This window comes from Acinonyx jubatus, chromosome B3, assembly GCF_027475565.1.
Source record: "Acinonyx jubatus isolate Ajub_Pintada_27869175 chromosome B3, VMU_Ajub_asm_v1.0, whole genome shotgun sequence".
Taxonomy (NCBI): domain Eukaryota; kingdom Metazoa; phylum Chordata; class Mammalia; order Carnivora; family Felidae; genus Acinonyx; species Acinonyx jubatus.
In genome coordinates, this window is record NC_069386.1 from 117,396,134 (window position 1) to 117,423,139 (window position 27,006).

The 27,006-nt window shown below is 43.7% G+C and overlaps 1 protein-coding gene across 9 annotated transcripts in view; it reads right to left on the minus strand.

Annotated features, from left to right (window-relative positions):
* Positions 1-1,375: 1,375 nt before the first annotated feature.
* AREL1 (apoptosis resistant E3 ubiquitin protein ligase 1) overlaps positions 1,376-27,006 on the minus strand; it is a 48,587-nt gene continuing 22,956 nt past the window's right edge. For 7 of the 9 annotated variants that reach the window (XM_053224716.1, XM_015071639.3, XM_053224713.1 and 4 more), the window contains 17 exons: positions 26,676-26,902; positions 25,479-25,716; positions 15,816-15,985; positions 15,396-15,576; positions 14,942-15,189; positions 13,131-13,208; positions 12,088-12,229; positions 11,835-11,956; positions 10,785-10,860; positions 9,922-10,031; positions 8,833-9,012; positions 8,538-8,663; positions 7,712-7,841; positions 7,566-7,624; positions 5,071-5,160; positions 4,492-4,667; positions 1,376-4,386 (listed from right to left, as the gene is read on the minus strand). In XM_053224716.1, the coding sequence (XP_053080691.1) occupies positions 4,284-4,386; positions 4,492-4,667; positions 5,071-5,160; positions 7,566-7,624; positions 7,712-7,841; positions 8,538-8,663; positions 8,833-9,012; positions 9,922-10,031; positions 10,785-10,860; positions 11,835-11,956; positions 12,088-12,229; positions 13,131-13,208; positions 14,942-15,189; positions 15,396-15,576; positions 15,816-15,985; positions 25,479-25,716; positions 26,676-26,902 (2,456 nt within the window). In that variant the 3' untranslated portion in view covers positions 1,376-4,283. The remainder of the gene's footprint in view (positions 4,387-4,491; positions 4,668-5,070; positions 5,161-7,565; positions 7,625-7,711; positions 7,842-8,537; positions 8,664-8,832; positions 9,013-9,921; positions 10,032-10,784; positions 10,861-11,834; positions 11,957-12,087; positions 12,230-13,130; positions 13,209-14,941; positions 15,190-15,395; positions 15,577-15,815; positions 15,986-25,478; positions 25,717-26,675; positions 26,903-27,006) is intronic. The other 2 variants (XM_015071645.3, XM_053224717.1) reach the window with 2 other exon arrangements.

Here is a 27,006-nt window from a genome sequence, read left to right on the forward strand (position 1 = left end):
GGGGCGGAACGGAAGTATTCACAGCAACGCACAGCTAGCTCTAGGCGGCACCTCTGTATCACTCTATTGAGCGTAAATCCAAATCATCACAATATGTCCTGTGCGTTTCTAAATCCCTCCTCTGTACTCCAAACCAAAAAAACTAAGCTCTCCGATAACTCTGGAATGGCATTCTGTTAGATGTTGCACAAAGGCAGTACTCTGAGTCAGAAATATTAGCCTGTTTCACAATTTTTGAGACAATTTAGCGCTGAGTCATTTTCTTTTTTCTTTTTAAATTTTTTTAAATGTTTATTTTTGAGAGATTGCAAGCGGGGGTGGAGCAGAGAGAGGGAGACACAGAGTCCGAAGCAGGCTCCAGCTCTTGAGCTGTCAGCACAGAGCCCAACGTGGGGCTCGAACCCATGAGCCATGAGATCATGACCTGAGCCGAAGTCGGACACTTAACTGGCTGAGTCACCCAGGCGCCCTTCCTTTGTAATTATTAAATTGTGCATGCCTGTTGACCTTTTCTTTGTATATATGTTCCATCTCAAAAGAAAAAAAGGAAATTTGTTTTTAAATAAAAGTATTACAGAATACCTGAAGTTGTTCGATTATGCTTGAGGGTCTAAGTGAAGCAGAAGTAGAGACAAGGAGCCTCTGGGTCAAGCCACCTGTCAGAGAATCTCTATTGTGGTTCTCAGAGAAGTGTGGCTGGGCAGAGGTCGGAGGGCTCACTGCAGTGGCTCAGAGGTAACAGTGCATGACAGGCTAAAGTTAGCACTTACTGTGTTAATTCAAGAGCAATCCGGCCACCCTCTTGAGTCTTAAGAATAACTTCATGATAGGCTGAAATCAATCAATGATGACCGTTCCCAGGGACTCACTCAAAGCCATGAGAACAGCAAGTATAAAAGACGTAGGACTGGTAACCTAAAAACATGAAGTTAGAGGGGCAGAACTGTGGTTTTTTTAAGGACATCTCATATCACTCAGAAGCTTGAGGACGTGGGAGTAGAGTGACAGCACTCTAAGGGTGGTGTTCAAACTTAAGATTCCAATTCACTAGGTCTGGGAGATGGGGCAAAAATCAGTACTTTAAACACAATTCCAAAGGGAATTTTGTTGATCTTCCAATTTTCCCAATTGGGAACCAATAAGTAATGACACCAAGATTACTTCCCCAATAAGGCCAGGGCCCCGAGGTCTGGTTTTCTGCCATGCTTAGCTTTGGTTGGAAAAGAATTGGTACCACGTGCCCCTCGCCTCCAAACTTTTTGAGAGGCAGTATTTTTGTCTGCTATGCCAGCCCACTTCGGGGAGAGTGGGAAGGGGGAGAGGAGGCGTGGAAATAAGCGTGATTGTATACAAACCAGAAGGCTATACACATCACTTAACAGTGGTTACCGCTGGATGGCAGGTGAATTATTTCTCTCGTGCTTTTTATTTGCAAATTTTCTATGCTGAGTTTCTTACATAGTAAAACAACAAATTCATGTTTAAAAGACTGATGAAAACAGACACCCTCTGCTCTTGCCACACTGGTTGCTTGTTCAGGAGGTGGGCGCAAGCACCTGTCAGGCACCATGGCCCTGCCCGGCATCAGGGACAGCGGTCAGGGAAGGACGGAGGCGCGAGAAGAGCTGGGACAGGCCAGGGCTCTGTGCGCATGTTCTACCTGGCGCTGGGAACTTCTGAAAGAATTACTGGGAAAATGCAAAAACATTTCCAAATCTTTCTTTTCCTTCCCCACCTCCAGTTTGAGCCCTGAGTCGCCACTTAAAGAAGAGTCACTCGCTACATAACCCTTTTCGATATTTATTTCCTGTACAAAATATTTACAGTCTCACTACAGCTACCTGGCCCCTTTGCCTGGCCTGACGGACCTGCAGCAGGGCTTGGTCTCTAGAAAACACGCTGATGCTCTCCCTGCTGTTCACTTGCTGCTTGGCTTCCTTCAAAGACACTAAAAGGCCAGTCGTTCAGCCCGCCTCCCCCAAGTACCTGGGCCACAAGGGCATAAACAAAAGAACCGGCCAAAAGAAGAAACACGAAAGGAAAAATTGCCCGAGAAGTAACACATATTCCTCCTTCTCTCTGACATGTACCTTTTTCTCCCATATTGACTAGTACCAGAGCAAGATTAGAAAAAAAGAGAAAAGGAAAAGGCCAAACAGAGCAAAGATACTTCTGAACAGACTTGGGAGAGGGAGTACACTGGAAGAGTAGAAAACCACAACAGTATCAAAGGGTTTTGTTACACAAAGACCCTGGGGCCGAGGCCCACCACAGGCACGCAAGCGGCCGCAGCCAGCCGCGGTGGCACCCAGGATGCTCTGAAAAGTGCTATGACTGGAGCTTAAAATGACAGATCTAGCCAAGAAAATCAAATCGAGCTCCAGCAGTAGTCTCTGGAGGGCCACGGAGGGGAGAATGCAGAGTCCAGAAGAGGATCAACTGCCAAGGACAGCAGAACCAGCCCACGTACCCCCAGCTGGAAGCCCCTCTCCGGGCTCAAGGGGCAACGTCGCCTTGTCCAGGGTGATGACGAAACTCGCCTGCATGTGTCCCATGGGAAGACACTGGGGCAAGCAGCAGCACCTTGTCCTGGTCCCTGAGGAGAACAGTGACCGTGTGGCATGGAGGACCCTGTGGGTGTCGAGGCCCTGACGCTGGATCCCAGACCCCAAGAATGAGTGAGGTCGGCACCCATGCCAAGGACAAATGACGACTGCGAAGGAGTGAGGTCAGGCAGCAGCGGGAGCAGCTCGGGAGGGCTTGTTCCTTGTGATCCCTGGGAACGGGAGGGCTCAGACATGCTTCCGGGAGGCCAGGGCATTGCCATAAGTCCTGCCTCATCTCTGGCCTCTGCACTTGCTGGTTTTGGCAGTAAGGATGGCTTGTAATATTCTCAGAGTTGAATGCCCCGTTGAGAAGGGTAGCTTGCAGCAAAGCCTTCTTAAACACAGAAATTTGGAGAGTTGATGAGAGTTTGAGTCTTGAAGACGTGTGTATTCAAACTGTAATGAGAAAGGATGGTGTGATCTTCCAAGAGACAGCTGCAGGTTCTCTTCAGTCATCGTGTAACCGAACCTACTAGATCGTCCTCCCTCCACTGGGACTCCTGCTGGCAACTGACAGAGTGAAGTCACTGAGCAGCTGGGTGTTTGTTGTCTGACACAGCTCTTCTATGTATGTTCCTTGTGCCCTGACCCCAAGGACCTGTGACTGAGCCACAGGACCCTTTTCCCTTGCCTCAGTGCTGCCAGAGAAAACCAAGCAAAGAGAGAACCAGGCATCGTTAGCATGCTATTCTTACTGTCTCAATCCCTTGCTACAAAATTTTCTTCTGTAGAAAGCTAAAGAATCCCTAGCTCTTAGCAGACTGAATAAGTTGAAGGTAAGTGGCCAGGCCCAGCCACACCTCAGTGTAAAGAACAAACTCAGGGACAAACGTCAGTAGTCTTCAAGCCAGCCATGTGCCTAGACGTGTCCCGGGCCCTAAGGGAAAATCATATTCGGCACTGGAAGCTATAGCCCAGCTATCTTTCACATTCTTGGGTCTGTTTTTCTCACTGGCTCAAACTCAAAAAAAAAAGCGTAGAGAGTTCTTTATGGATTAATGATCATTTCCAGAAATGCCTTCAGGGAAAAAGCTCCTTTTCCAGTTCTGACACCACACACAAAAAATCCTTTTGTGCTATCAGTCCCCATTAGAGGTAGTCCAGTGCCACGGCCTGAGCCTGCCATTGTGCAGAGGGACAAAAATGAAGACTGCTCATGTGGGCCCCTTCCTCGCGGTGCTTCTCCCGGCTCCTGGTGAGAAGAGGCAATCACCATGCCCACAAGAGGGACTCACATCACCTCAGGTCAAGTAGTGAGGGCTGCAGAGGGGATCTCTCAGGGATACCAGCAGAGGAGGCTGAGCAAGGAGGAGGCCAGCCTTCTAAGAAAGCCGAGCCCTTTGTGTAATCTTCCTCAGCTAGTGAAGCAGCTCCTGCCACCGAGATCTTCTAAGAACCAAATGAAGTTACGGCAGCACGGTCCTCCTCTCGTGACTGAGTGAGCAGCTCACATGACACACCGTGCCCAAGTGGCCCGTGGGAGAAATGTGTAAGGAGCAGCAAGGGAAGGATCCAGCTCACAGATGACCAAATACTCCAGCTACTGGGGAGCATGCAGCAGCTTCTGGCCGATGGTTCCGTGTACGCTACGTGGATGTCTGGGTCAGTGTTATCACGCTGTTACGTGCACCCAGGTGCTCCAGAAAGCACAGGGCCGGGGGGATGGCAGGAGGGCGGTCAGAGCATGCCAAAGCCCTCGCAGCCCTCACTGATGGCCAGCTGCAGCATCCTGTGCACCTCTTCGTACGAGTCATACGTGGGGAGGCACAGCTGGTTAAAACTGGAAGGGCAAGGGGAGAAGGGATTAACTCACACTGCCAGAAGCACTGGCAGGGGCTGGGACGACCCTCCCCCGTGAGCGTGCACTGGACGGTCTGGTACGCACCACGTGTGTGCAGTCGGGAGCGTGCTGTGGGTCGGAGCAGCAATAATCTGGAATGAGGGACAGAGGGCAGCGAAACCTCCGGGTGGTAGCTGAGAGGAGCCTGTTGTGAACTGTAGCAGCCGAGCCAACTCCTCCTGGGTCAGACTGGAAACCACAGTCCAGAACCATCTCATGACCTGCCAGAGAGAGAGAGCACAAGGTGGGGTCACACATAAGTGTGCAGCCTAGGATCTGACCCCTGGGGAGAGAACAGGATACTCTGAAGTGGGCGACAAGGGTAGCAACGGTTACAGTCGACAACCTCTTTACGAATTTCTGTTGTCACACAGTCAGCAGGGTGGTCGTTGATTGCCTGGTTCTATTCCTTTGCATTTCTCACGTACGACTCCTGTGGCAGGCAGCACAACAGCCCCGAGGGACCAGGGCTCCCTTCTGCCTGGACAACCACCTGTCTCTCCCTCATGTGTCATTTTTTCCCAGTCGATACGTCTGCCTCTCTGATTCCTGGATACTTCTCTTCTGAAAGCTTTTCCTTGTAACAGGGCACAAATCCAATGAAAGGAAGTTTGGCCCACTTACCTTCTCTCTGAAATGCCATGAGCCGCCAACGACCACTGCGTGGGCTTTGAAGTCAGACACACTGATGTCCCCAGTCCCACACATCAGCAGCTGGAGAAAATAGTCAGGTGTTACCAGGACAATCAGGGGACAAAGACGCAACATAAGGTCAAAATTGCCTGTGTTAACATGCAAAATATGGAATAAAGAAAACACCAGGAAAAAGACCATAAGGTGAGATCATAATGCCAGAACTCTGCTTTAGGAAAATTAATTATAACAGGCCAATGGTTCCTAACCAGCGTGGTAAAAATCACACAGCTTTTTAAAAAAATATGTAGATGCCCAAAGCCTTACCCCAGACCTATGGAATCAAAATCTCCAGGAATGGGTTAGGAACTTGTGTATTTTGAAAAAGTTTCCTGTTACTGATGTGCACCCCTAATTAAGAACTACTGGGTGATCAGTCGATTCAACATCTGACTCTTGATTTTGGCTCAGGTCATGATCCCAGGGTCGTGGGATCGAGCCCTGTGTCGGGCTCGGCACTGGGTTCGTAGTCTGCTTAAGATTCTCTCTCTCCCTCTGCCCTACTCGCACAAGCTCTCTCTCTCTAAAAAAATAAAATAAAAAGGCACACAGAATAAGAACTGCTTTCTTGTTTAAAAAAAAAAAAAACAACAAAAAACTGCTGCAGACTATTTTGAATCGAAACAAAGGACAAAAAAAGAACCAAGTATTTACTGAGTCTGCTTTGGAGAGAGCCTAGGAACACCAGGAAGAAAAGGCAGGCCCGTTCCCTCTGATGAAAAGTCCCAGCTCCTATGAATATTTCAGATGGCCTTTTCTGTTTCCCTTCTTTTGTGGATTGGGATCCATCCTTCTTTTGTGGACTGAACTTTTACTACCTTCCCTTTAGCCCGGCCTCTACTTGATCAGATAAATTAAAAAGTATACCAAAAAAATGAGAACATTAATGACTTCAGAGGCCCAAACACCTTGTTGATATCCTAATTTGGTTCAGGCTCCAGCATGTGACTTAGCAGACTGTGAGTACTTACTCAATAGTTATAAAAAATGATACATCTTGGGCACCTGGGTGGCTCAGTCCGTTAAGCGTCCAACTTCAGCCCAGGTCATGATCTCGCGGTTCGTCAGTCCGAGCCGTGCGTCAGCCTGTATGCTGACAGCTCAGAGCCTGGAGACTGCTTTGGATTCTGTATCTCCCTCTCTCTCTGCCCCTCCCCAGTCTGCACTGTCTCTCTCTGTCTCTGTCTCTGTCTCTCTCTCTCAAAAATCAATAAATGTTTAAAAAAAAAAAAAAAAGATACATCCTAATCAAGAGACCAGAAAAGCCCAAATTAAACCTGAGGAGCCTTGCCTCCTTCAAGAAGAACCTGCTAAGCTAATGAGTGAGAGTAGAGTGCGGGTAGAGTGCCGAGTAACTGTAAGAGACTGTGTCCTTCCTTCCTACTCACTTTTAAACGTTGTTACAAATGCCATGCTTCGTGGTAAAACAAAATACACCAGTAGCTAGCTATTCCTCAGCCCCCAAAATAAACAGCACTAGATGATAGTCTATGGGAAACTTTAGGCTGAGAGATGGAGCGTTCATTTTGTTTGAATTTCATGTATGAAGGTACAAATGTGATGAAAATTGCACCCGGCTTTAATTCTTGTTCTTGAAGCCAATTCAGTTAATAAGAATAAACACTCTATAAGACCACGTGAAACTACTTTTTTGTTTTCTCATTTTTGAAGAATTTCCTCCTTACAGGCAACAGTCTGCAAAAACACACTCTTCATAAAATCTGTGTGAAGTGGGAACTGATAAGTTGCCTTGTATGTATCATCTGTGAGCAAGTAAGTAACCAACTGATTTTATTTTTTGCCCACAAGTTCTATTTTGATAATTACAGAATGGCATTCACCATCTTATAGCATTTTTCGGTTGTTACAGGATCTGAATAAGAATATATTAACTATACAGTGTTGTGACCCCAAGCTTTGAAATATGTCACATCTTTTGGTTTGTCTCCTTCCCTGGGACATAGCTCCATGATGGCAGGGGCTTTGTCCTATTCACTGCTAGTTCTCTAATGCTTCAAATGTCCAAAGGACGTTTGTGTAAGTGTCTCATACAGGAGACAATAGTCTCTGTACAAAATATTCTATTATTCCTTAAAATCAACTTTAAATGTCATGGGATTTACAAGGACTGCACACAATACCAATGTTCTTTACTATTCAACCAGTTATCAATAATATTTGATGAATAAATGACTATTAATTATTACTCTTCAAGGGTAATTAGCTACAGTTTCTAATTTTCACATTCTAATGTTCTGAAAGCTGGTGAAAGGGTAAATGCATGGGAGGGTCACAAAAGGGAAACCAACTCTAGAACAAAGGACCTCCCCACCTCATCTCATAAGAGAAGACACAACAAGCTGGTTCCTGCGTGCACACTCAAAATACCCAGTCAAGAATGGGGGTCTGCAATTGCAAGCACTTACTTCAAGCTCGTTTTCATCAAAAATGGCCAAAAGGTTCTCAGGGACCAACTCATTCAGACCTGAAACAAAGTAGCCAAGTTAAAGCCAGACCCACGTTGTGGATATGGGGATTTTTATCTCAAGACCAAGAACAGACAGGCTCTCACCTTTTAAGAAGTGTTCCACCTCCTCTTTCACTTGACTGGCCAGTCGATATTGGGCCAGTAGATTTAAATAGAAGATTTTATTCGCATTAGTGACTGGGGTTTGAGCTCCACCTGTCATGAGCTCTACCACCTGAAAGAAGAGGCAAAAGAGACGGGGGAGGCTATGGCTGGGAGTTGACGACACTCAGCCGCTACGTCCCATAAACACAGCATTATCGAACTCCATCACAGCAATGAGTGTCTGCTGCACCCTCAACCTCGCAACACACCTGGTTTCATATACTTACTAAGCTTCAGCGGTCCTACCACAGCACATTCTACTAGCTACTAGGGTATTGGAGCGAGCCTTCTCTGACCTGGTCAACTAGTGGGGACGGAACAGGAAGATATTACGGTTCCTTGTCAGCAAGAGCCTCATGTCTCTATGATCCCAAATTAAGCCCCTGCTGACCTTTGGGACACTGTCATTCCCCCAAAGCTACTTATGCAGTGACACTTCACTATCACGAAGTTCTTTTTCTACTGGAAAGGAGGAGTGGGTAGGATATATGGGTACATGTGTCTTTCGCTCCATTAAATGGGCCAAGATCATCAACCGTGGGATGCAATGTCCTGATATGGTTGCCACTAGCCTCACGTGCTTACATTAATGACAATGAAATAAAGTGAAAAATTCAGTTATTTGGTGGATAACAAGCCACATGTTGGGTGTCCAAAAGACAGCCCAGATAAAGAACATTTCCATCATTGCGGAAAGCTCCATTTGACAGCCCTGCTGTAGAGCAGGCTGGGAACCACGGGACCCAAGTTCGATTCTCTTTCTCACCTTATCCAATTGACCTGATTTATTATATTTCTCTTCTGCAAAGACGAGCTCCATCTCACTCATGTCATTGTTGAGGATGAAGCAAACTTTAGATTTGTAGAATTCTGGGTCATCTGTTTCAAAGTACTGAGAAGACAGAAAGACAACAGAACATGACTACTCGTACCCAGAAAGGCAATTTGTAACTGCCTGGAACCACTTACCCCTCCCCCCTTAAGAACAATGAGCGCAGAGTGGAGGAATTCCAGAAGTAATGGCCAGGAGCCTTGGTAAAAACACATACCTAAGACATTACCTTATAATGCATACGTAGGCCTATGATCTGGGCTAAAAAAGAGCGGGTGAATCGAGCTCGGACCAATTGCTTGTAGGCTCCTCCTAGAGAGGACTCATAGAGACACTTGCCCACCAACCGCCCTGCAAACTCATACACCTTCAAGCGTAGATGAGCAGGGCGATTAGGATTGGGATGTACCTGTGAAAGAAAGAGATTAAAAGGCTCTGGGGCACTTGAGTGGCTCAGTTAGTTAAGCTTCTGACCCTGACTCGGGGCATGATCTCACAGTTCATGAGTTCCGGCCCCACATCAGGCTCGCTCTGCTGTCCACCCAGAGCCACTTCAGATCCTCTGTCCCCCACCCCCACCCTCTGCCCCTCCTGAGTTTATGCGCTTGCTCTCTCTCTCTCCCTCCCTCTCAAAAATAAATATTAAAAAAATAAATAAATAAAGGCTCCGGGCCATTTTTCTTCAAGCCTGGTTCTGGAAAGACCCTCCCCGACAACTCCATCCCAAGGAAGCAAGAATTTCAGTGTTAGAATCAAAGAGTTGTCTAAATGCCATTAGTTGTTTGGTAGCTAACATGAGTAATTTAGACTGACTGGAAGATAGAGGGCAAAGATGGATTTACAGTAAATAGAAGAATCTTACATTAAGTCTGTGGTCCCTGGCTGGGTATGGAAGTTAACCAATGGATGATGGGAGGTCTTTTCCCTAAACCTGAAATTCTTTCAAACGAAGTCTACTACTCTACTGTTTATACCTCTGCCTAGTCAAAGATCTAGTTCAAAAGTCAATGGCCTTAGGTATATTTTGAGAAAAGTGGCTTAATCATTATAATAGTAATTAGTAGAATGGCCATTGCACTAAAATACTTTTTAGTCAAATACTCATCGTCTGCATTTTCTCTTATTTTGCACATGAAATAATAAAGGCAAAGAGGAGGGAAGCAATCTAATTGGTTCATACTGTAAGTATCGAAATTAAGAACAAGACACAGGTTGTCAGATTTCCAGGACAGCTGCATGATCTCAAACCCTTGTTGGAGTTACGTATTGTGATGCAACTGACATTTTCCACCCGCCCACAGGGAAGTCGCAAACTCACTAATGCTTGGTTGTTGTCACTGAATCGGGTGAAGAGCTGATTGGTGGTATCAAATAATGCTTTGCAGATTAGCTCGAACCATTCCCGACGAGGCCCTCCCCAGTCCAGAGCTGAAAGGTATAATAAAAATAAAAAGGGACTCTGGCCTACCACCTCTTGTTGCTTGTGTTCCTCTATTCATCATTCGACACTCTCCACCTTCCTTCCATTCCACTACGTGAGTGTTTCCCCATTCCAACCCACATAAACTGCGGGCTTTTTTTTTTGGAAATCCCATCCCTTTCTGTAGGATTAAAGGACTCAAGGTATTTTGTTCACTAAGCTAATGCCCCCTAGTATGGAAACATGGGAGATCAGAGATCCCAGGAAATGGACTTTTCTCTTGTTCTGCAAAGGTTACTACCTTCCCTTCTGGTCCCAACTCTTAGCGCTTGCCTCCAAGTCCCTCTGTCTGTGCTCTACAGGCTCCACCAAGCTACCTGGCCAGTAAACACCACATCTTCTGTTTCAATTTATGACTTCTTTTTCCTTTAGGAAAATAAGCTTGGGCAGGGGCAGGGGTAGGGGGGATATTTTTGTTCTTTGTGGAAAGCAGGTAAGGAGGAGAGGAGGAGTGGGGAAGAGAGTTAAAGAAAATGAATATGAGGGGCACCTGGGTGGCTTGGTCGGTTAAGTGTCCAACTCTTGATCTGGGTCATGATCGCACGGCTCATGGGATGGAGCCCCGCATGGGGCTCTACTTGGGATTCTCTACTCCCTTCTCTCTGCCACCCCCATCTCTCTCTCTCTCTCTCTCTCTCTCTCTCTCTCTCTCAAAATAAATAAACTTAAAAAGGAAAAGAATATGAAATTTTAAAACTGACCTTCTTCGTCTTGGAAAACCACTTCAAAGTTCTTGCTCCAATCTGAGATGGAGAAATTCCGGGTAGCTTTCAGAGACTGAAAAGCAGTGAAGGGAAGGAAACTGTCAGAAGACTGGCTGGCATCTCTTGGGTGTTCAACACAAAAACACAAGAACAATGCCATTGTCCCTGTAACCATTAGTACTTGGAGGAGATACAGTACTCAGATATAAGCTTTAATCATGCCATCTTATTATTTAAAATGCACAGATCTCCGGAAGAAACTTAAGATTTTAAAAAACAACCTAATTCATCTTTATACCATTGCTTTGTTGGGAAGTTTTGAAGTTTTGTTTTTTTTTTTAATGCTCATTTTATTAATTAGAAAACTCTTACATGAAGAAATAAAAAGGACTCAAATCAGTAAGCTGTCAGCAAGAGAACCAAGGAGTCCTGGTTTTCAAGTACAGTGTTCACTAGAAATCTTTATCCACAGGCTATGTTCAGACAGGGAGCCATGCCACACAGGGAATGTGGCTGAGAAAAGGGGTTTCCAGTCACACCTACCAGAGCCAAACATCACAAACACTTTCTGGACAGGGACCAAGCCTTCTCATTCTCGAGGAATGCAAGAATTATGCCAGTGTCTGTGCAGTGGAGACAGACACACATCAGGTGCTCCTTTTCCATCAGACCAGAGTGACAACAAAAGTCATTTCCTTTTAATCCAACAAGAGCTCTTCTATTCCAAGGATTCAAGAGTAAGAACTTTCTTCTGTCAACCACTACTTCTACCTTCCCCACACACAAGTTCCAGGAGATGGTTCAGGAATGAGTTCGGTACGGATTATAAAGCCGACGTGTCAACTAGTCTCTCCCCTGAATAACAGGTCTTGAACAAATCTACTCCAAACTTAGTACATAATCAAACAAAGAGAAGAGCAGTTTTTAACAGAGATGTTTAAAGAGAAGGGAAATTGGGGTTTCAACCTGCAGAACATAACCAAACACCAAAGAGGTTTCTAGTTGCAAAATCCTGACAACTGACAACGGAAATGAAACCTTACGCACCGATTCCAACAACGTGTGTCTGCTGACCTTCAGGGTGACTTTGGAATGTGGTCTTTTCATATGCACCTGCCGAAGCTCTCGCTGGAAAAAGTTCACCTTGTCCTGAAAGGTCTCGGAGCCTCCTGAGGAGCAAGAAGATCCATCATGATCACAGCCTCATCTCAAGACACCTGTGCAGTCCACACCACACCTTCAGACGCCCAGCGTGGCTGGGGTCACTGCCTTCCCTGTCAGAACCCCTGTCCAATCTTACCTATATTCTTATGGAGAGAGCGGATGAAAGTGGCTGCTAGAATGTTCCTCTCCTTACAGCTGAGCTCCACGGGCGGCTGAATGCCATCATCTACCACCAGCGTCAGGAGCTTATGAACGGGGTCGGGGCCGAGGTATGAAAACTAACAAAGGACAAAAGAAAAGGTTTAGTATAAAACCCTCATATCCAGCAAAAACTTTCCCTATCCCTAACCTTCAGTACCAACCAACCAACAAGTTAAGCCTGTTTTCTGTAAGTGAGTACCTACTAGGAGTGTATCACTATGTTTTTCATCTCTGTGCTCTACAATCCGATCTTATGTTAAATTACTGGAGTCACAGAGACTGCCTTTAGTGAGGATCGCAGGTTAACAATACAGACCTCCTAACATAAAATATAAGAAGGGTGTACTCTCGAAACCAATATTGTGCTGTATGTTAACTAACGAGAATTTAAACAAATAAAAAAAACTACCAAGGTTATTATAGGTAAATGTGTGTGTGTATGTGTGTGTGTGTGTGTGTGTGTGTGTGTGTATGTGTGTACATATAGATATAGAAACACACATACACTGTTGAAGGCAGGAAGGATATACAAATACCTGATGAGGTTGGGCAAACTGGCTGGAGGAAAGCAATTTGCCTTTAGATTCCAAAAGCTCGGAAAGTTAAAACATATGTTTTTCATAAATGAGAATGCTGATTCTAAAAGAGTTAGCTTTAGCATGTGGGAAAACCAAGCTTGGGCCAGAACTGCCAACACCTTCTCCATTAACTTAGTCTCGGGGCAAAAGAGAACTGTTGAAGAATTCTGATTTGCTACTAATTCTTGTTTCTTTAGGCATGTGTCTTTCTAGAACTTCTGTATTCTTCATGCCACGTTGTGAGGACAAAAGACGACCCTTTCTTTATCCGGCAATGAATTCCGTGTGCACCGTAAGAACTTCCAGAAGCACCAAAAGCCCTTCTAGGAATAAACGAAAGGCTGAAACATTCCAGAATTGAAGCCTGCTCAGCATAAACCAAATGTAAGGTTCAACTTACTTTTGTTCCTGGGCATACTCGGAAGGTATAAAGGCGCCAGGGAATGATTTTCAGGTAGAACTCCTTCACTGAGAATTGCTGGAGGGACAACATACAGAAAAGGAAGTGAGTGATAAATAAAAAGGGTCTATCTGGGTACTGTAATTAAAAAATCAGAGTCCCTACCTCCATTCCTCATAACCCTTTCCCTCTAGGGACAAAGAGGATACTTTTTTAGTACTAAAATAAAATAAATAACATCAATTCTATCTTAAAACAGGCAAATTGAAAATATTACTCTGACAATGCAATTTCACACAGAGACATTTCATAATCTTCCTATTCAAGTCTTACTACCAGTTCTAAATGTCTGAGATCAGATTTTCACTTTATGAGTAAACATTTTACCTAGAAACAATCAAAATCTCCTTCTGTTCAGCTGAGTGCTGCTCAGACTTCCTCAATGGACAGGAGATACCTGTGGCCCCTACCCACTGCTTTATCTCTATTAGAATGGTAACCAGGGGGGCCCGTGAGTGGCTCAGTCGATTAAGCATCCGACTTCGGCTCAGGTCATGATCTCACAGTTTGTGAGTTTGAGCCCCACGTCTGGCTCTGGGCTGACAGCTCAGAGCCCAGAGCCTGCTTCAGATTCTGTGTCTCCCTCTGTCTGCTCTGCCCCTCCGCTGCTTGCACTCTGTCTCTCGCATTGTCTCAAAAATAAATAAACATTAAAAAAAAAAAAATTAAAAAAAAAAAAGAATGGTACCCAGGATTTGCCATGGGAGGCCAGGTGGGGGATGGGAGGGTAAAGGTGGTCGTGTGGTTGCAAACAAAAAAGCACATAAAAATGGTGAGAATAAAGAAGGGTCTCTTTATACTATTATAAAAAAGAAAAAGACAAAGCCAATCACTTTTAATCTAAAAAAAACCTGTTATCTAAATGTACAGATCTGGCTTTTTCTTGATTTAAAACAAGCTCTTCATTAAGAAAATTTCAAACACATGCTAAAGAAGGGAAAATGGTATGATGAACTCATCATCAGCTTTAACAATTACCACCTCGTGGTCCAACTTGCTTCATCTGTACCTCACCCTGGCCCTCATTCCCACTCCCCTAGTTCAAAGCAGGACAAGCTTTTAATGACACTTAGCAAAGTCTGAAGTAGAACGGAATTGGGACTCAGTTTTGGTTATGAGATTAAAGGGATAGAATGGGATGTTTCAAGAGCTCAGTTTTCCGAGGTCTGAATGAATAAGCAAAATACAAATACTCAAAAGAAAATCCTAACACAAAGTGCCTCTTAGCTCAGGGGCCTTGGGAAGTTCACCTCCCTGCCTCTGCCAAAATTTCTGTGTCCCAATCTTGTAGCCTGAGAGAGACATGCATTTATTGTGGTTTCATGAATCCAAGAATGAAAGATCAAATTGTTTCAAAACAGCAGAAGGGGCCAACAGTAATTTTTATACTAGTGAAAAATTTTTAATGGTCAAAAGTAGCTTTCTTTAAAACTCTGAGAGCCATTCCTTGAAACACCTTCCCAGAAGCAATCAAAGGGCAGAACGCCTCAGGTGCTCTAAAGCACCAAGGTACACAGACCTTCTAGACAGTCTTAATCCAGTCCAGTCCAAACATGTGCGGCAAAATTGGGGGTGGGGGGGGGCGCAATCTTCTGCTCAAGCTTAAGTAGCCTCTCTTGGTATCCCAGAAAACCTACAAGTCAAAGATCTTGCCCTGACTCTCACACTAATGCTTTGTGGTTTTATTACCGATCGCCAAATATATGCAGGTTTAGGCAAGGGGATTTTGAGACAAGAGTGATTGGTCCAACCTTTGGGGACACGTAGCAGTACACTTTCTTCGGTTTCTTCACCTTCTCAGGGGTCTGGCACTCAGAGGGTGAGTCTTCATCTTCCTCCTCCATGGCTGTGGAAGGCCGGCGCTGGGAGGAGCTCATGTGCATGGGGGGAAGGTGCCAAGGTGTGCTGGTACAGTTGGTGGCATTATAAAGATAAGCCTCAAAGTAAATGCTCACTCCTGAGGTGGACACGTTGCGTTCGACAATATTCTTCTCATTCTCTGAAGTAGTAACAAGGAACAAGGTTGTAAAGTAGGAGACGTGGGAGGAAAAGAAAGACCTGTCACTAGACCTTTAGTCCAGAGGACTCTAAGCCAAGTGTGGCTCAGATGGCAAACGTTTGTGAGGTTGGTCAGAAGAACGCAGACAACACAAAGAACAAGTGGCCTGGGACCAGGACTAAATCAGAGCTTTTCTTTCAACTCACCACTTAGGACAATGATGTCAAATTCACCATTATTGATTGGCTGATTTTGGTATGAAATGCAGGCATGGAAGCAGCCACGAGAATGCAGGGTGAGTCTCAAGAACACCTGGCAGGTCTGCCTGTTGGAGGTCACAGACTTCTCAAACGAGACACCAGAGCTCTCTTCTTCTTGGGGACCGAGCTACAAGAGGAAAACCGAGCATCAGTGAACATAGAAAATTTGCCCTAGTGCATGGCAGTTTACTCTTTACAAAGAACTTTCCTATTACAAGTTAATCTAAGCCTCATAATTACTAATGGGATTGGGCACTGTCAGATGAAGGAAGGACAGTACAGAAGTCAAGGTGGAGATGAGAGGAAGTGAATCAGTAAGGGTGAGAATGACAGAAAAGGAGCACACAGAGAAGGGAAGCTGCTTACCTCATGAATGGACAAACTGTAATTGTGCTCATCTCTCAAGGATGCGGAATTGTTGGTAGGGTTGTCGTACTCATCTCGGGGCACTATTTGAAGGGTGTGTGGCTGTCCACAGGTCAATACAAGAGTAGAAAAATGGCACACTATTTTGGTCTTGGAAGGAACCACCATTCCTGAAACAGACAATGAAATCTAATCCTTAGCGGGCAGCTTATCAGAGCACAAAGATCTCTTCAATCGGTGAGTCCCAGAGAGCTGGGTCCTGTCCAATTCTTAGGGATAAACACCACCATGAAGAAGATGAGAAAAAGAAAGAAAAAGATTAATTCAAATGAACCGGGGAACTCATTTTCACAAATTTCTAACCACTGCTGCACTACACAAAAGGAGAAAAGGACTCACAGGAAACAGAACTGAAAGCTACATTGTGTCTACAGTCTCACTGGGAACCTACAAGTGAGGCAGGCCTCAGAAATTGGCGCTAAACAACCGCAAAACAAAGAAACAAAAAAACTCAGAAATACTTAGGTGGAAATCTAAGAACACATGTACATGTAGTATGTTGAAAACTAAAAAATGCTAGTGAAAGAAATGAAAAGGTCCACATAAAGTCAGAGGTCACCAAGTTCATGAACTAGAAAGCTCAACATAGTAAAAATGTCAATCCTCTCCAAATGATATTCATGTTTAATATCATTCTTATCAAAATCTCACCAAGAGTTTTTGTAGATATAGCAAATATTGTTCTAAAATTTATACGGAGAGGAGTTAAGACGGCGGAGAAGTAGGGGGACTGGGATTTCCCTCATTCCTCAAACACAGCTGTTTTGAGGTCAGAACATTTGGAACACCCAGGAATACAGGCTGCAGAGTCACAGAAAAATCTCCACAAGTGGACAGAGCAGCTTGATGGGACAGAGGTTTGTGTATGTGAATTCGGAGAGATAAAATGGGCAGTGTAGGAATGGAGGGGAGGGGAACCCCTTCTGTGGAGAGACAAAAGGGAGAGAAAGGCTATGGAAGTATGATATTGTGTTTGGACAAGAGAAAACCCTCTCCAGACCACGGACTGGGGAACGAGAAATACGGAGAGTGCCAGTGTCTACTTTGCAAACAGCCGTAGGAGCTGAAGATCAGCGTTTTCAAGGGTGTGTGACTTTCTCTGTACCGGAGCCGCTGCCCAGTGCACATGCCTGGCGGGGAAGGGAGTCAGCCCCTGGGCGTGGCAGTGATCTCAGGGGCACATTGGGAGAGGACAGTCCCCTCCCTCGAGTACCGTGGTTCGAGGATTTATTGCCCCCACAAAGGACAAAAGATCTTGCAAGAACTGGCCAGCCAGAGGCCCTTTGTCAGATGGGTGGAGTGGCGTTACCCTAGAACCAGGTCTGTGTGGTGCGGATCCTTTAAGACATTGGGTTTTGAATACTAGCCTAACGCCTGGGAGGCCCAGGACAAGCCCTGGTCCAGGGAGGAGGGACTGGGGCGTCTCCATTTTTCTCCCCATCACCAACACAGTGGGGCTTCAGGGAACAGGACAGCGGCCCCCAGTGGAGGCGATACACTGACCAAACCCTGCCCCTCCGTACCTGGTAACTGCTTATCTACTGGAGTGAGACTGACACTGACCAAACCAGAGTGACACTGACAGAGCCAGACGGCCTCTCCTGCAGACCAGCAGAGCCACCGGTCCCAGGCCCCAAAAGACAACTGTCCTGCAGTTTTGTATGTTAGTCTGTTGGGTTTTCTTTTCTTTCCTTCTTTTTCTTTCTATCCTCCTCTTTTTTTCCCCCCCTTTGGAATCAGGCTCATAGTTTCTGATTTGATTTTTGGTCAATTCTGACTTATATAATATATATAAATATATAATATATATATATTATGTCTATATATTACATACAGATACATATAAAACATAATATATATGTATATGTATCTTTTTTCCTTTCTCTGCTTTGGTTGTTTGTTTAATCAGGCATTTTCACTCTATTCTTTTTACACACTTTCTGTATCTCTTTCTTTATTTTCCTCTCTCTCTCTGGATCAAGCCGTATAGTTTCTTTGATTCTCTGCCTGGTTTTTGTTGTTTTTTTTTTTTTTTTTGCCCCTTTCGTTGTTCTCTTTCTTTGGGATAAGGTTCCCCCACCTTTCCTTTTTTCCAGGGTTGCTTCAACGAACATGTCAAAGCACACCTGGTGGAACGTCCAAACAACCCACCACTATGAGCAGTGGGATACAGCAGCCAAATACACAACAACAGAGTGCACACAACACACTCCGGAAACAGTTCCTGAAGTGCCAGACCCTGGACAGCGTATGACCCGTTTTTAATATAGCACTCACAGGTATGGGACACATAACAAGCTATTAAAACACGTATGTGACAGGGGTGCCTGGGTGGCTCAGTAAGTTAAGCATCCAACCTTGGCTCAGATCATGATCTTGCGGTTCATGAGTTCGAGCCCTGCATCGCAGGCTCTGTGCTGACAGCTGAGAGCCTGGAGGAGCTTACTTCAGATTCTGTCTCTGTCTCTCTCTGCCCCTCCCCCACTCATGCTCTGTCTCTCTCCCTCTCTCTCTCAAAAATAAAAATAAACACATAAAAATATATAAAACACGTACAAGACAGAAACCTGACCAAAATGACAAAATGGAAGAATTCTCCACAAAAGGAATTCCAAGAAGAAATGCCTGCCAGAGAATTGTTCAAAACAGATATAAACTATATATATGAACAAGAATTTAGAATAACAGTCATAAGACTAATAGCTGGGCTTGAAAAAAAACACAGAAGAGAAAATACATTGCAATCCAGGCCTATCTCAAGAAGCAAGAACGATCCCAAATACATCACCTAACCTCAAACCTAAAGGAACCAGAGAGGCAGCAGTAAAGAAAGCCCAAAGCTAGCAGAAGAGAAATAATAAAGACTAGAGCTGAAATAAACAATACAGAATCCAAAAAAACAATAGGTCAATGAATCTAAGAGCCAGTTTCTTGAATGAATAAACAAAATTGATGAACCCCTAGCCAGACTTCTCAAAAAGAAAAAAGAGAGGACCCAAATTGATAAAATCACGAATGAAAGAGGAGAGATCACAACCAACACCACAAAAATACAACAAATTATTAGAGAATACTATGGAAAATTATATGCCAAGAAACTGGACAATCTGGAAGAAATGGACAAATTCCTAGACACCCACACACTACCAAAACTCAAAAGTGAAGAAACAGAAAATCTGAAGACCAATAACCAGCAAAGAAATGGAATCGATTATCAAAAATCTCCCAACATATCAGAGTCCTGGGCCAGATGGCTTCCCAGGGAACTTCTACCAGACATTTAAAGCAGACTTAATACCTATTCTTTTCAAGTTGTTCCAAAAAACAGAAATGGAAGGAAAGCTTCCAGACTCGTTCCATGAAGCCAGCATTACCTTGATTCCATAACCAGACAAAGACCCCACTAAAAAGGAGAATTACAGGCCAATATCCCTGATGAACCTGGATGCAAAAATTCTCAACAAGATACTAGCAAATTGAATTCAACAGTATATTAAATGAATTATTCGCCATGATCAAGTGGGATTCATTCCTGGGCTGCTGGGCTGATTCAATATTCACAAATCAATCAACATGATACATCACATTAACAGAAAAAGGATAAGAACCATATGATTCTGCCAATAGATGCAGAAAAAAGCATTTGACAAAATACAGCATCCTTTCTTAACAAAAACCCTCAAGAAAGTCAAGATACAAGGAACATACCTTAACATCATAAAAGCCATATATATGAAAGGGCCACAGCTAATATCATCCGCAATGGGGAAAAACTGAGAGCTTTCTGCCTGAGATCACGAACACGACAGGGATGTCCACTCTCACCACTGTTGTTTAACATAGCATTGGAAGTCCTAGCCTCAGCAATCAGACAACAAAATGAAATAAAAGGCATCCAAATTGGCAAAGAAGAATCAAACTTTCAGGGGCGCCTGGGTGGCTCAGTCGGTTGAGCGTCCAACTTCGGCTCAGGTCATGATATTGCTGTCCATGAATTCGAGCCCCGCGTTGGGCTCTGTGCTGACAGCTCCGAGCCTGGAGCCTGTTTCAGATTCTGTGTCTCCCTCTCTCTCTGCCCTTCCCATGCTCATGCTCATGCTCGGTCTCTCTGTCTCTCTCTCTCTCTCTGCAAAAATAAACTTAAAAAAAATAAAAAAAGAAGAAGAATCAAACTTTCACTTTTCACAGATGACATGATACTCTACATGGAAAACCTGAAAGACTTCACAAAAAAAACTGCTAGAACTGACACATGAATTCAGCAAAGTCACAGGATATAAAATCAGTGTACAGAAATCAGTTGCATTTCTATACACCAATAATGAAGCAACAGAAAGAGAGATCAAGGAATCAATCCCATTTGCAATTGCACCAAGGACCATAAAATGCTTAGGAAATAAACCTAACCAAGGGGGTAAAAAAAAATCTGTATGCTGAAAACTACAGAAAGCTTATGAAAGAAACTGAAGATGACACAAAGAAATGGAAAAGCATCCCATGTTCATAGATTAGAAGAACAAATATTGTTAAAATGTTGATACTAGCAAAGCAATCTACACATTCAATGCAATCCCCATCAAAATAGCACCAGCATTCTTCACAGAGCTAGAACAAACAATCCTAAAATTTGTATGGAACCACAAAAGGCCCTGAACAGCCATAATGTTAGAAAAGAAAACCAAAGTTGGAGGCGTCACAATCCCAAACTTTAGCTTGTATTACAAAGTTGTAATCATCAAGACAGAATGGTATTGGTACAAAAACAGACACATAGACCAATGGAATAGACTAGAGAACCCAGAAATGGACCCACAAATATATGGCCAACTAATATTTGACAAAGCAGGAAAGAATATCCAATGGGAAAAAGACAGTCTCTTTAGCAAATGGTGCTGGGAGAACTGGACAGCAACATGCAGGAGAATGAAGCTGGACCATTTTCTTACACCATACACAAAAATAAATTCAAAATGGATGAAAGACCTAAATGTGAGACAGGAAACCATCAAAATCTTACAGGAGAAAACAGGCAACAACCTCTTTGACCTCAGTCAAGGCAACTTCTTACTTGACATGTCTCCAAAGGCAAGGGAAATAAAAGCAAAAATGAACTATAGGGACCTCATCATGATAAAAAAGCTTCTGCACAGCAAAGGGAACAATCAAAACTAAAAAGCAACCAATGGAATGGGAGAAGATTATTTGCAAATGACATATTGGATAAAGGGCTAATATCAAAAATCTACAAAGAACACCCGAAAAACAAATAATCCAGTGAAGAAATGGGCAGAAGACATGAATAGACACTTTTCCAAAGAAGATATCCAGATGGCAAACACATGAAAAAATGCTGAACATCACTCATCATCAGGGAAATACAAGTCAAAACCACACTGAAATACCACCTCACACCAGTCAGAGTGGCTACAAGTAACAACTCAGGAAACAACAGATGCTGGTGAGGATGTGGACAAAGGGGAACCCTCTTGCACTGTTGGTGGGAATGCAAACTGGTGCAGCCACTCTGGAAAACAGGGTGGAATTCCTCAAAAAATTAAAAATAGAATTACCCTATGACTCAGCAATAGCACTACTAGGAATTTATCTAAAGGATATAGGAATGCTGGCTGATTCGTAGGGGCACATGTACCCCAATGTTCACAGCAGTGCTATCAACAATAGCCAAATTATGGAAAAGAGCCCAAATGTCCACTGACTGATGAACGGATAAAGAAGATGTGGTACATATACAATGGGATACTACTTGGCAATGAAAAAGAATGAAATCTTGCCATTTGCAACAACGTGGATGGAACTAGAGGGTATCATGCTAAATGAAATAAGTCAGAGAAAGACAGACATCATATGATTTCACTTACATGTGGAATTTAAGAAACTTAACAGAAGACCTTAGGGGAAAGGAAGGAAAAATAAGACACAAATAGAGAGGAAGGCAAACCATAAGAGACTCTTAAATACAAAGAACAAACTGAGGGTTGACGGGGGTGGGGGGTAGAGGGGATGGGCAAAATGGGTGATGGGCATGGAGGAGGGCACTTGTTGGGATGAGCACTGGGTGCTGTATGTAAGTGATGAATCACAGGAATCTAGTCCTGAAGCCACAACTACACTGTATGTTAGCTAACTTGCCAATAAATAAATAAAAATGAAAAATAAATTAAAAAAAAATACTCAGGTAAATGACCTCCCCCCAAAATGAAACAAAATAAAATTTATATGAAAAGAGAAAGGATCTAGAGTAGCTAAAATAATTCTGAAAAAGAGTAGAGCAGGAAGAGTCAGTTTACACAATTTCAGGATTTAGTATATACCTACAGTAATCCAGACTCTGTAGTACTGGTGGGAGGACAGACCCATAGATCAATGGAACATTAACAGAAAACCCAGAAATAGACCCCTACAAATATGCCCAACCACTCTAACGAAGGTACAAAAAAAGGGCAATGTTACAGGGAAAAGATGGTCTTTTCAACAAATGGTGCTGGAACAACTAGACATCTAGAAGAAAAACAAAAACAAAAACAAAACCTTTACACAGTATACAAAAATTAACTAAAAATGGATCAAGGCCTTATATATAAAATGTAAAGCTAGGAAATTTTTAGGCAAAAAAACAGGAGGAAACCTTTGGGATCTAGAACTAATCAAAGAGTTCTCAGATACCTAAAGTATGACCCTTAAAAGAAAAAATTAGTAAAGTGACTTCATCAAAATTAAAACCTTTGCTTTGTGAAAAACCATGCTAAGGGGATGAAAAGAAAAGCTAAAGATTGATAGGAACATATTTGCAAACTACGTATGTAACAGAGGACTCATCTGTAGAATATATGAAGAACTCTCAAAACTCAATAGTAAAAAACAAAAGCATCCAATTAGAAAATGGGCAAAGACACTTCACCAAAGAGGGGAAACGGCGAATGAGCACATGAAAAGACGTTCAACATCATTAACCATTAGAGAAATGCAAATTAAAACCACCACACCCTTAACAGAACGGCTAAAATTAAAAAATTAAAAAAAACAGTGACAATATCAAATGCTAGCGAGAATGTGAAGAAACTGGATTGTTCATGCATTGCTGGTGGGAGTATAAAATGCTCCAGACACTGTGGAAAAGAGTTTGGCAGTTTCTTAAAAATACTAAGCGTGTAACTACCATACAACTCAGCAGTTGCATTCCTGAGCATTTACACCAAAGAAATGACCACTCATATTCACACAAAACCTCTACATGAATTCTCATAGGTTTATTCATAATATCCCTAAACTGAAAACCACCCAGATGTCCTTCGACTGGGGAACAGTTAAACAAACTGTGGCACATTCACACCATGGATGACAACTCCGCAATAAAAAGGAGCCAACTGTTGATACATGCAACAACTTGGATGAATATCCAGAGAATTATATTACATTCTTGAAGTGACAAAACTACACAAATGGGCTGCCAGGGGTTAAGAAACAGGTAGGTGGATAGGGGCGCCTCAGTGGCTCAATTGGTTAGGCATCCAACTCTCAGTTTCAGCTCAGGTCATGATCTTTGCAGTTCATGGGTTCGAGCCCCATGTTGACGGTGCAGAGCCTGCTTGGGATTCTCTCTCTTAAAAAAAATAAACTTGGGCGCCTGGGTGGCGCAGTCGGTTAAGCGTCCGACTTCAGCTCAGGTCACGATCTTGCGGTCCGGGAGTTCGAGCCCCGCGTCAGGCTCTGGGCTGATGGCTCGGAGCCTGGAGCCTGCTTCCGATTCTGTGTCTCCTTCTCTCTCTGCCCCTCCCCCCTTCATGCTCTGTGTCTCTCTGTCTCAAAAATAAATAAACGTTAAAAAAAAAAATTTTTAAAAAAAAAGAAAGAAAAAAAACTTAAGGAAAAAAAAACACAGGTGGGTGGGGGAGGGAAAACAGGTGTGGCTATAAGGCAACATGAAGGATTCTTGTGGTGACTGTATCAATGTCCGTAACCTGGCTGTGATATCGTACTTTAGTGTTGTAAGATGTTACTACCATTGGGGGAAAATGGGTCAAGGATACACCAGATCTCTTGGTATTATTTCTTACAACAGCAGGAGAATCTACAATTATCTCAAAACAGAGTTTCATTTAAATTTAAAAAATAAAAGGACTGAGACATATTGTAAGGATATGAACTGTTCCCTGGTGGCAAGGGGATGGGGTGATGATAATTCATGGGGAAATAAAGGGGGAGATACGTGGGGATGGAGATGGCTTGGGAGCCACCTTGTCCGCAGCCTTCTTCCTTTACAAGAGAAAGAAAACTGAGGACCAGTCAAGCAAAAATACACAAATCTTAAGCCCTTCTTGTTATGGTTTGACTCTAACAGGTTCCCAAACTCCTCTCATTTCTGTGGATACCAACTTGGCCAGTACTTAATGACACCCTCAAAAGGAAGCCAAGGCAGGGCACAAAGAGCAGACAGGATCTTAACACACTACACAGATTTGTTGCAGAATCAGAAGTCAGAGATTACACCTTCAGGCTTCCAAGTCAGTGAGCATCTATTATCTGGCATAAAGGATACGGGTGGGGAAAAGGAGAGATAGAGGTCTCAATTCTTATATACCAGCAGCTAGGGCAGACACTTTGTCATGAGAAGTAAAACACATGTTGGTAGCAAGGGTGGAATTAGGTTGAGGTGCTTTTACTTGAAAAGATTTCAAAAATTAGAAGAATTTACCTTTTGTCTCTTCTGGCACCTTTGCCTCTTAAGAACTTACTAGGCTGATGACCCAGCAATTCTACTCTTAGAGAAATAAAACCATATGTCCACACAAAAACTTGTACATAAAGGTTCACACCAGAATTACTCACAACTGCCAAAAGCGAAAACAACCTAAATGTCCATCAGCTGGTGAATGGATACATAAAATGTGGTATATCCATACAATGGAATGTCATTTCGCAATAAAAAGAAATAAAGTACTGATTCATGCTATAGCATGGATAAACCTTAAAAATATCATGCCAAGAGAGAGGCAGTCACAAATGGCCACATATTGTATGATTACACTTATATAAAATGTCTGGAGTAGGCAAACCTACAGAATAAATAAATGATTACTTAGGGATGGGGGGTTGGGGAAAATGGGGAGTGACTGTTAATGGGTGCTGAATTCTTTTTTGGGTGACGAAAATGCTCTAAAATGGACTGCAGTGATGGTTGTGCAACTCTAAATTGTTAAAACCACTTATCTGTATATTTTAACTGGATGGATTATGTGCCACAATCCATGTAGATGGGAAAGCGTTTTTTTTATTTATTTTTACTTTTATTATTTTTTTAATGTTTATTTATTTTTGAGACAGAGCATGAACGGGGGAGGGTCAGAGACAGAGGGAGACACAGAATCGGAAGCAGGCTCCAGGCTCTGAGCCATCAATCAGCCCAGAGCCCGACGCGGGGCTCGAACTCATGGAGTATGAGATTGTGACCTGAGCTGAAGTCGGACGCTTAACCGACTGAGCCACCCAGGCGCCCCGAAAGCGTTTTTTTTAAAAAAAGACAGAAAGCAGAAAGAAAATCGAAGGAAGGGATGGCAAAAAAAAAAAAAAAAAGAACAAACATACCAGGCTGAAAAATCTTGTAGTAGGGACTGTAGGCCACGTTTAATCCACCAAGCTTTACTGAGATTTCGTAACGCCCAGCCCTGCGCACAGTGAAGGCCACCTTGACCACGTTGGAACTGGGCTCCTGGAGCACTTCCTGGGTCACTGGAATTTCCACGGCCAGCTCAACATGAGAGATGTGAACTCTCAGTCCCACAGGCCGGTGTGCGGGAAAAGGCTGCCCGTTCTTGTAGAATAACTGCAATGAGGAGAGAGGGCACTCGTTAGTGAGCAGGAAGAGAGAACTCTTACCCACCTGACTGGAGAGGGGGTGGGGCAGGGAGGAGGTAGCGGGCAAATCCCAGTACCCACTCATTCCTACTGTCCTGCTCATAGGCACAGAGAGAAACACCACACCTCAAAGAAAACCATTAAATCATGAACAGATTCTTAACTTGTTCAGAAGGCAGGGATAAAATATACATTTTATTTTCAAATTGACATTTCTGAATGCATTTCAACTGAACATTTCTGAACCACAAATGCTGCCTCCTCAGTATAAGCAGCCCTTTTTATTATATTATCAGTGCTAAACTGAATGTAAAGGTAAGTCAGCGGATACCAGTGGCACGGAGTGAGCTAAAGCACCAGGCAGGGCTGGGGGGAGGGGGGGCGCAGGCTATCAAGCCAAGCAGAATGCTGCAGTGGAGAAGTCATCACAGGGGGTGGCAAACTTTTCTGTAAAGGCCAGACAGTAAATATTTTGGCTTTGTGGGTCATACACAGCTACTCCACTCAACTGTGGTTAACTACTCAAGTGTAAAAGCAGCCGCAGGCAATACAGGAAGATGGATGGGTGTGGCTGTGCTCTAATAAAATTACATTTACAGAAACAAGAGGCCGGCCTGATTTGGCCCTCAGGCCATAGTTTGCCAACCCCCAGTCTAGAACACCTATTCCTTCGGTAATAGTTTTCTTGTTTTGAAAAAGTAACATTAAGTTTTAAACATCTTCAAAGCTAAGCACCTACAAGACCAAAACGATAGAGAAATTTGTGACCCTTCAGATATTAACACTTCCCAAGTCCCTGGGAGGGGCTGAAAAACAAGGAAAAAATGTTAACATTCCAGGCCAGCACCACCAACAGGATGAACTGGGCTCTGGAAAGCAAGTGATTCAGAAAACCCAATGGGTATGGAGACAGAAACATTCCCTTACATGCACTCGGAAGGCCATGCTGTGGCCCACCTCATAGGGGTCCTTCCAATCCCAGGAGACTTTGCAAGACCGGGGATCCAGGTAATTTCCCCGCACGTAGTCATAAATAGTCCGGTCCCCTCTGCGCTCACGGTCCTCATTCTGGAGGAAGCTGACTACACGTGCGGCAAGCTCAAAGAGGAACTTAATTGTGAAGAAGAACGCAACCACAGACACTGTGATTCCACCTATGTAAAAGAGAGAACACACATACTTCCTGCCAGTTACAGCTTCTCATTGTGGAAAAGACCGGCCAACTTTCAAAAAGTGAAAGAAGTTAGGATGCGATACA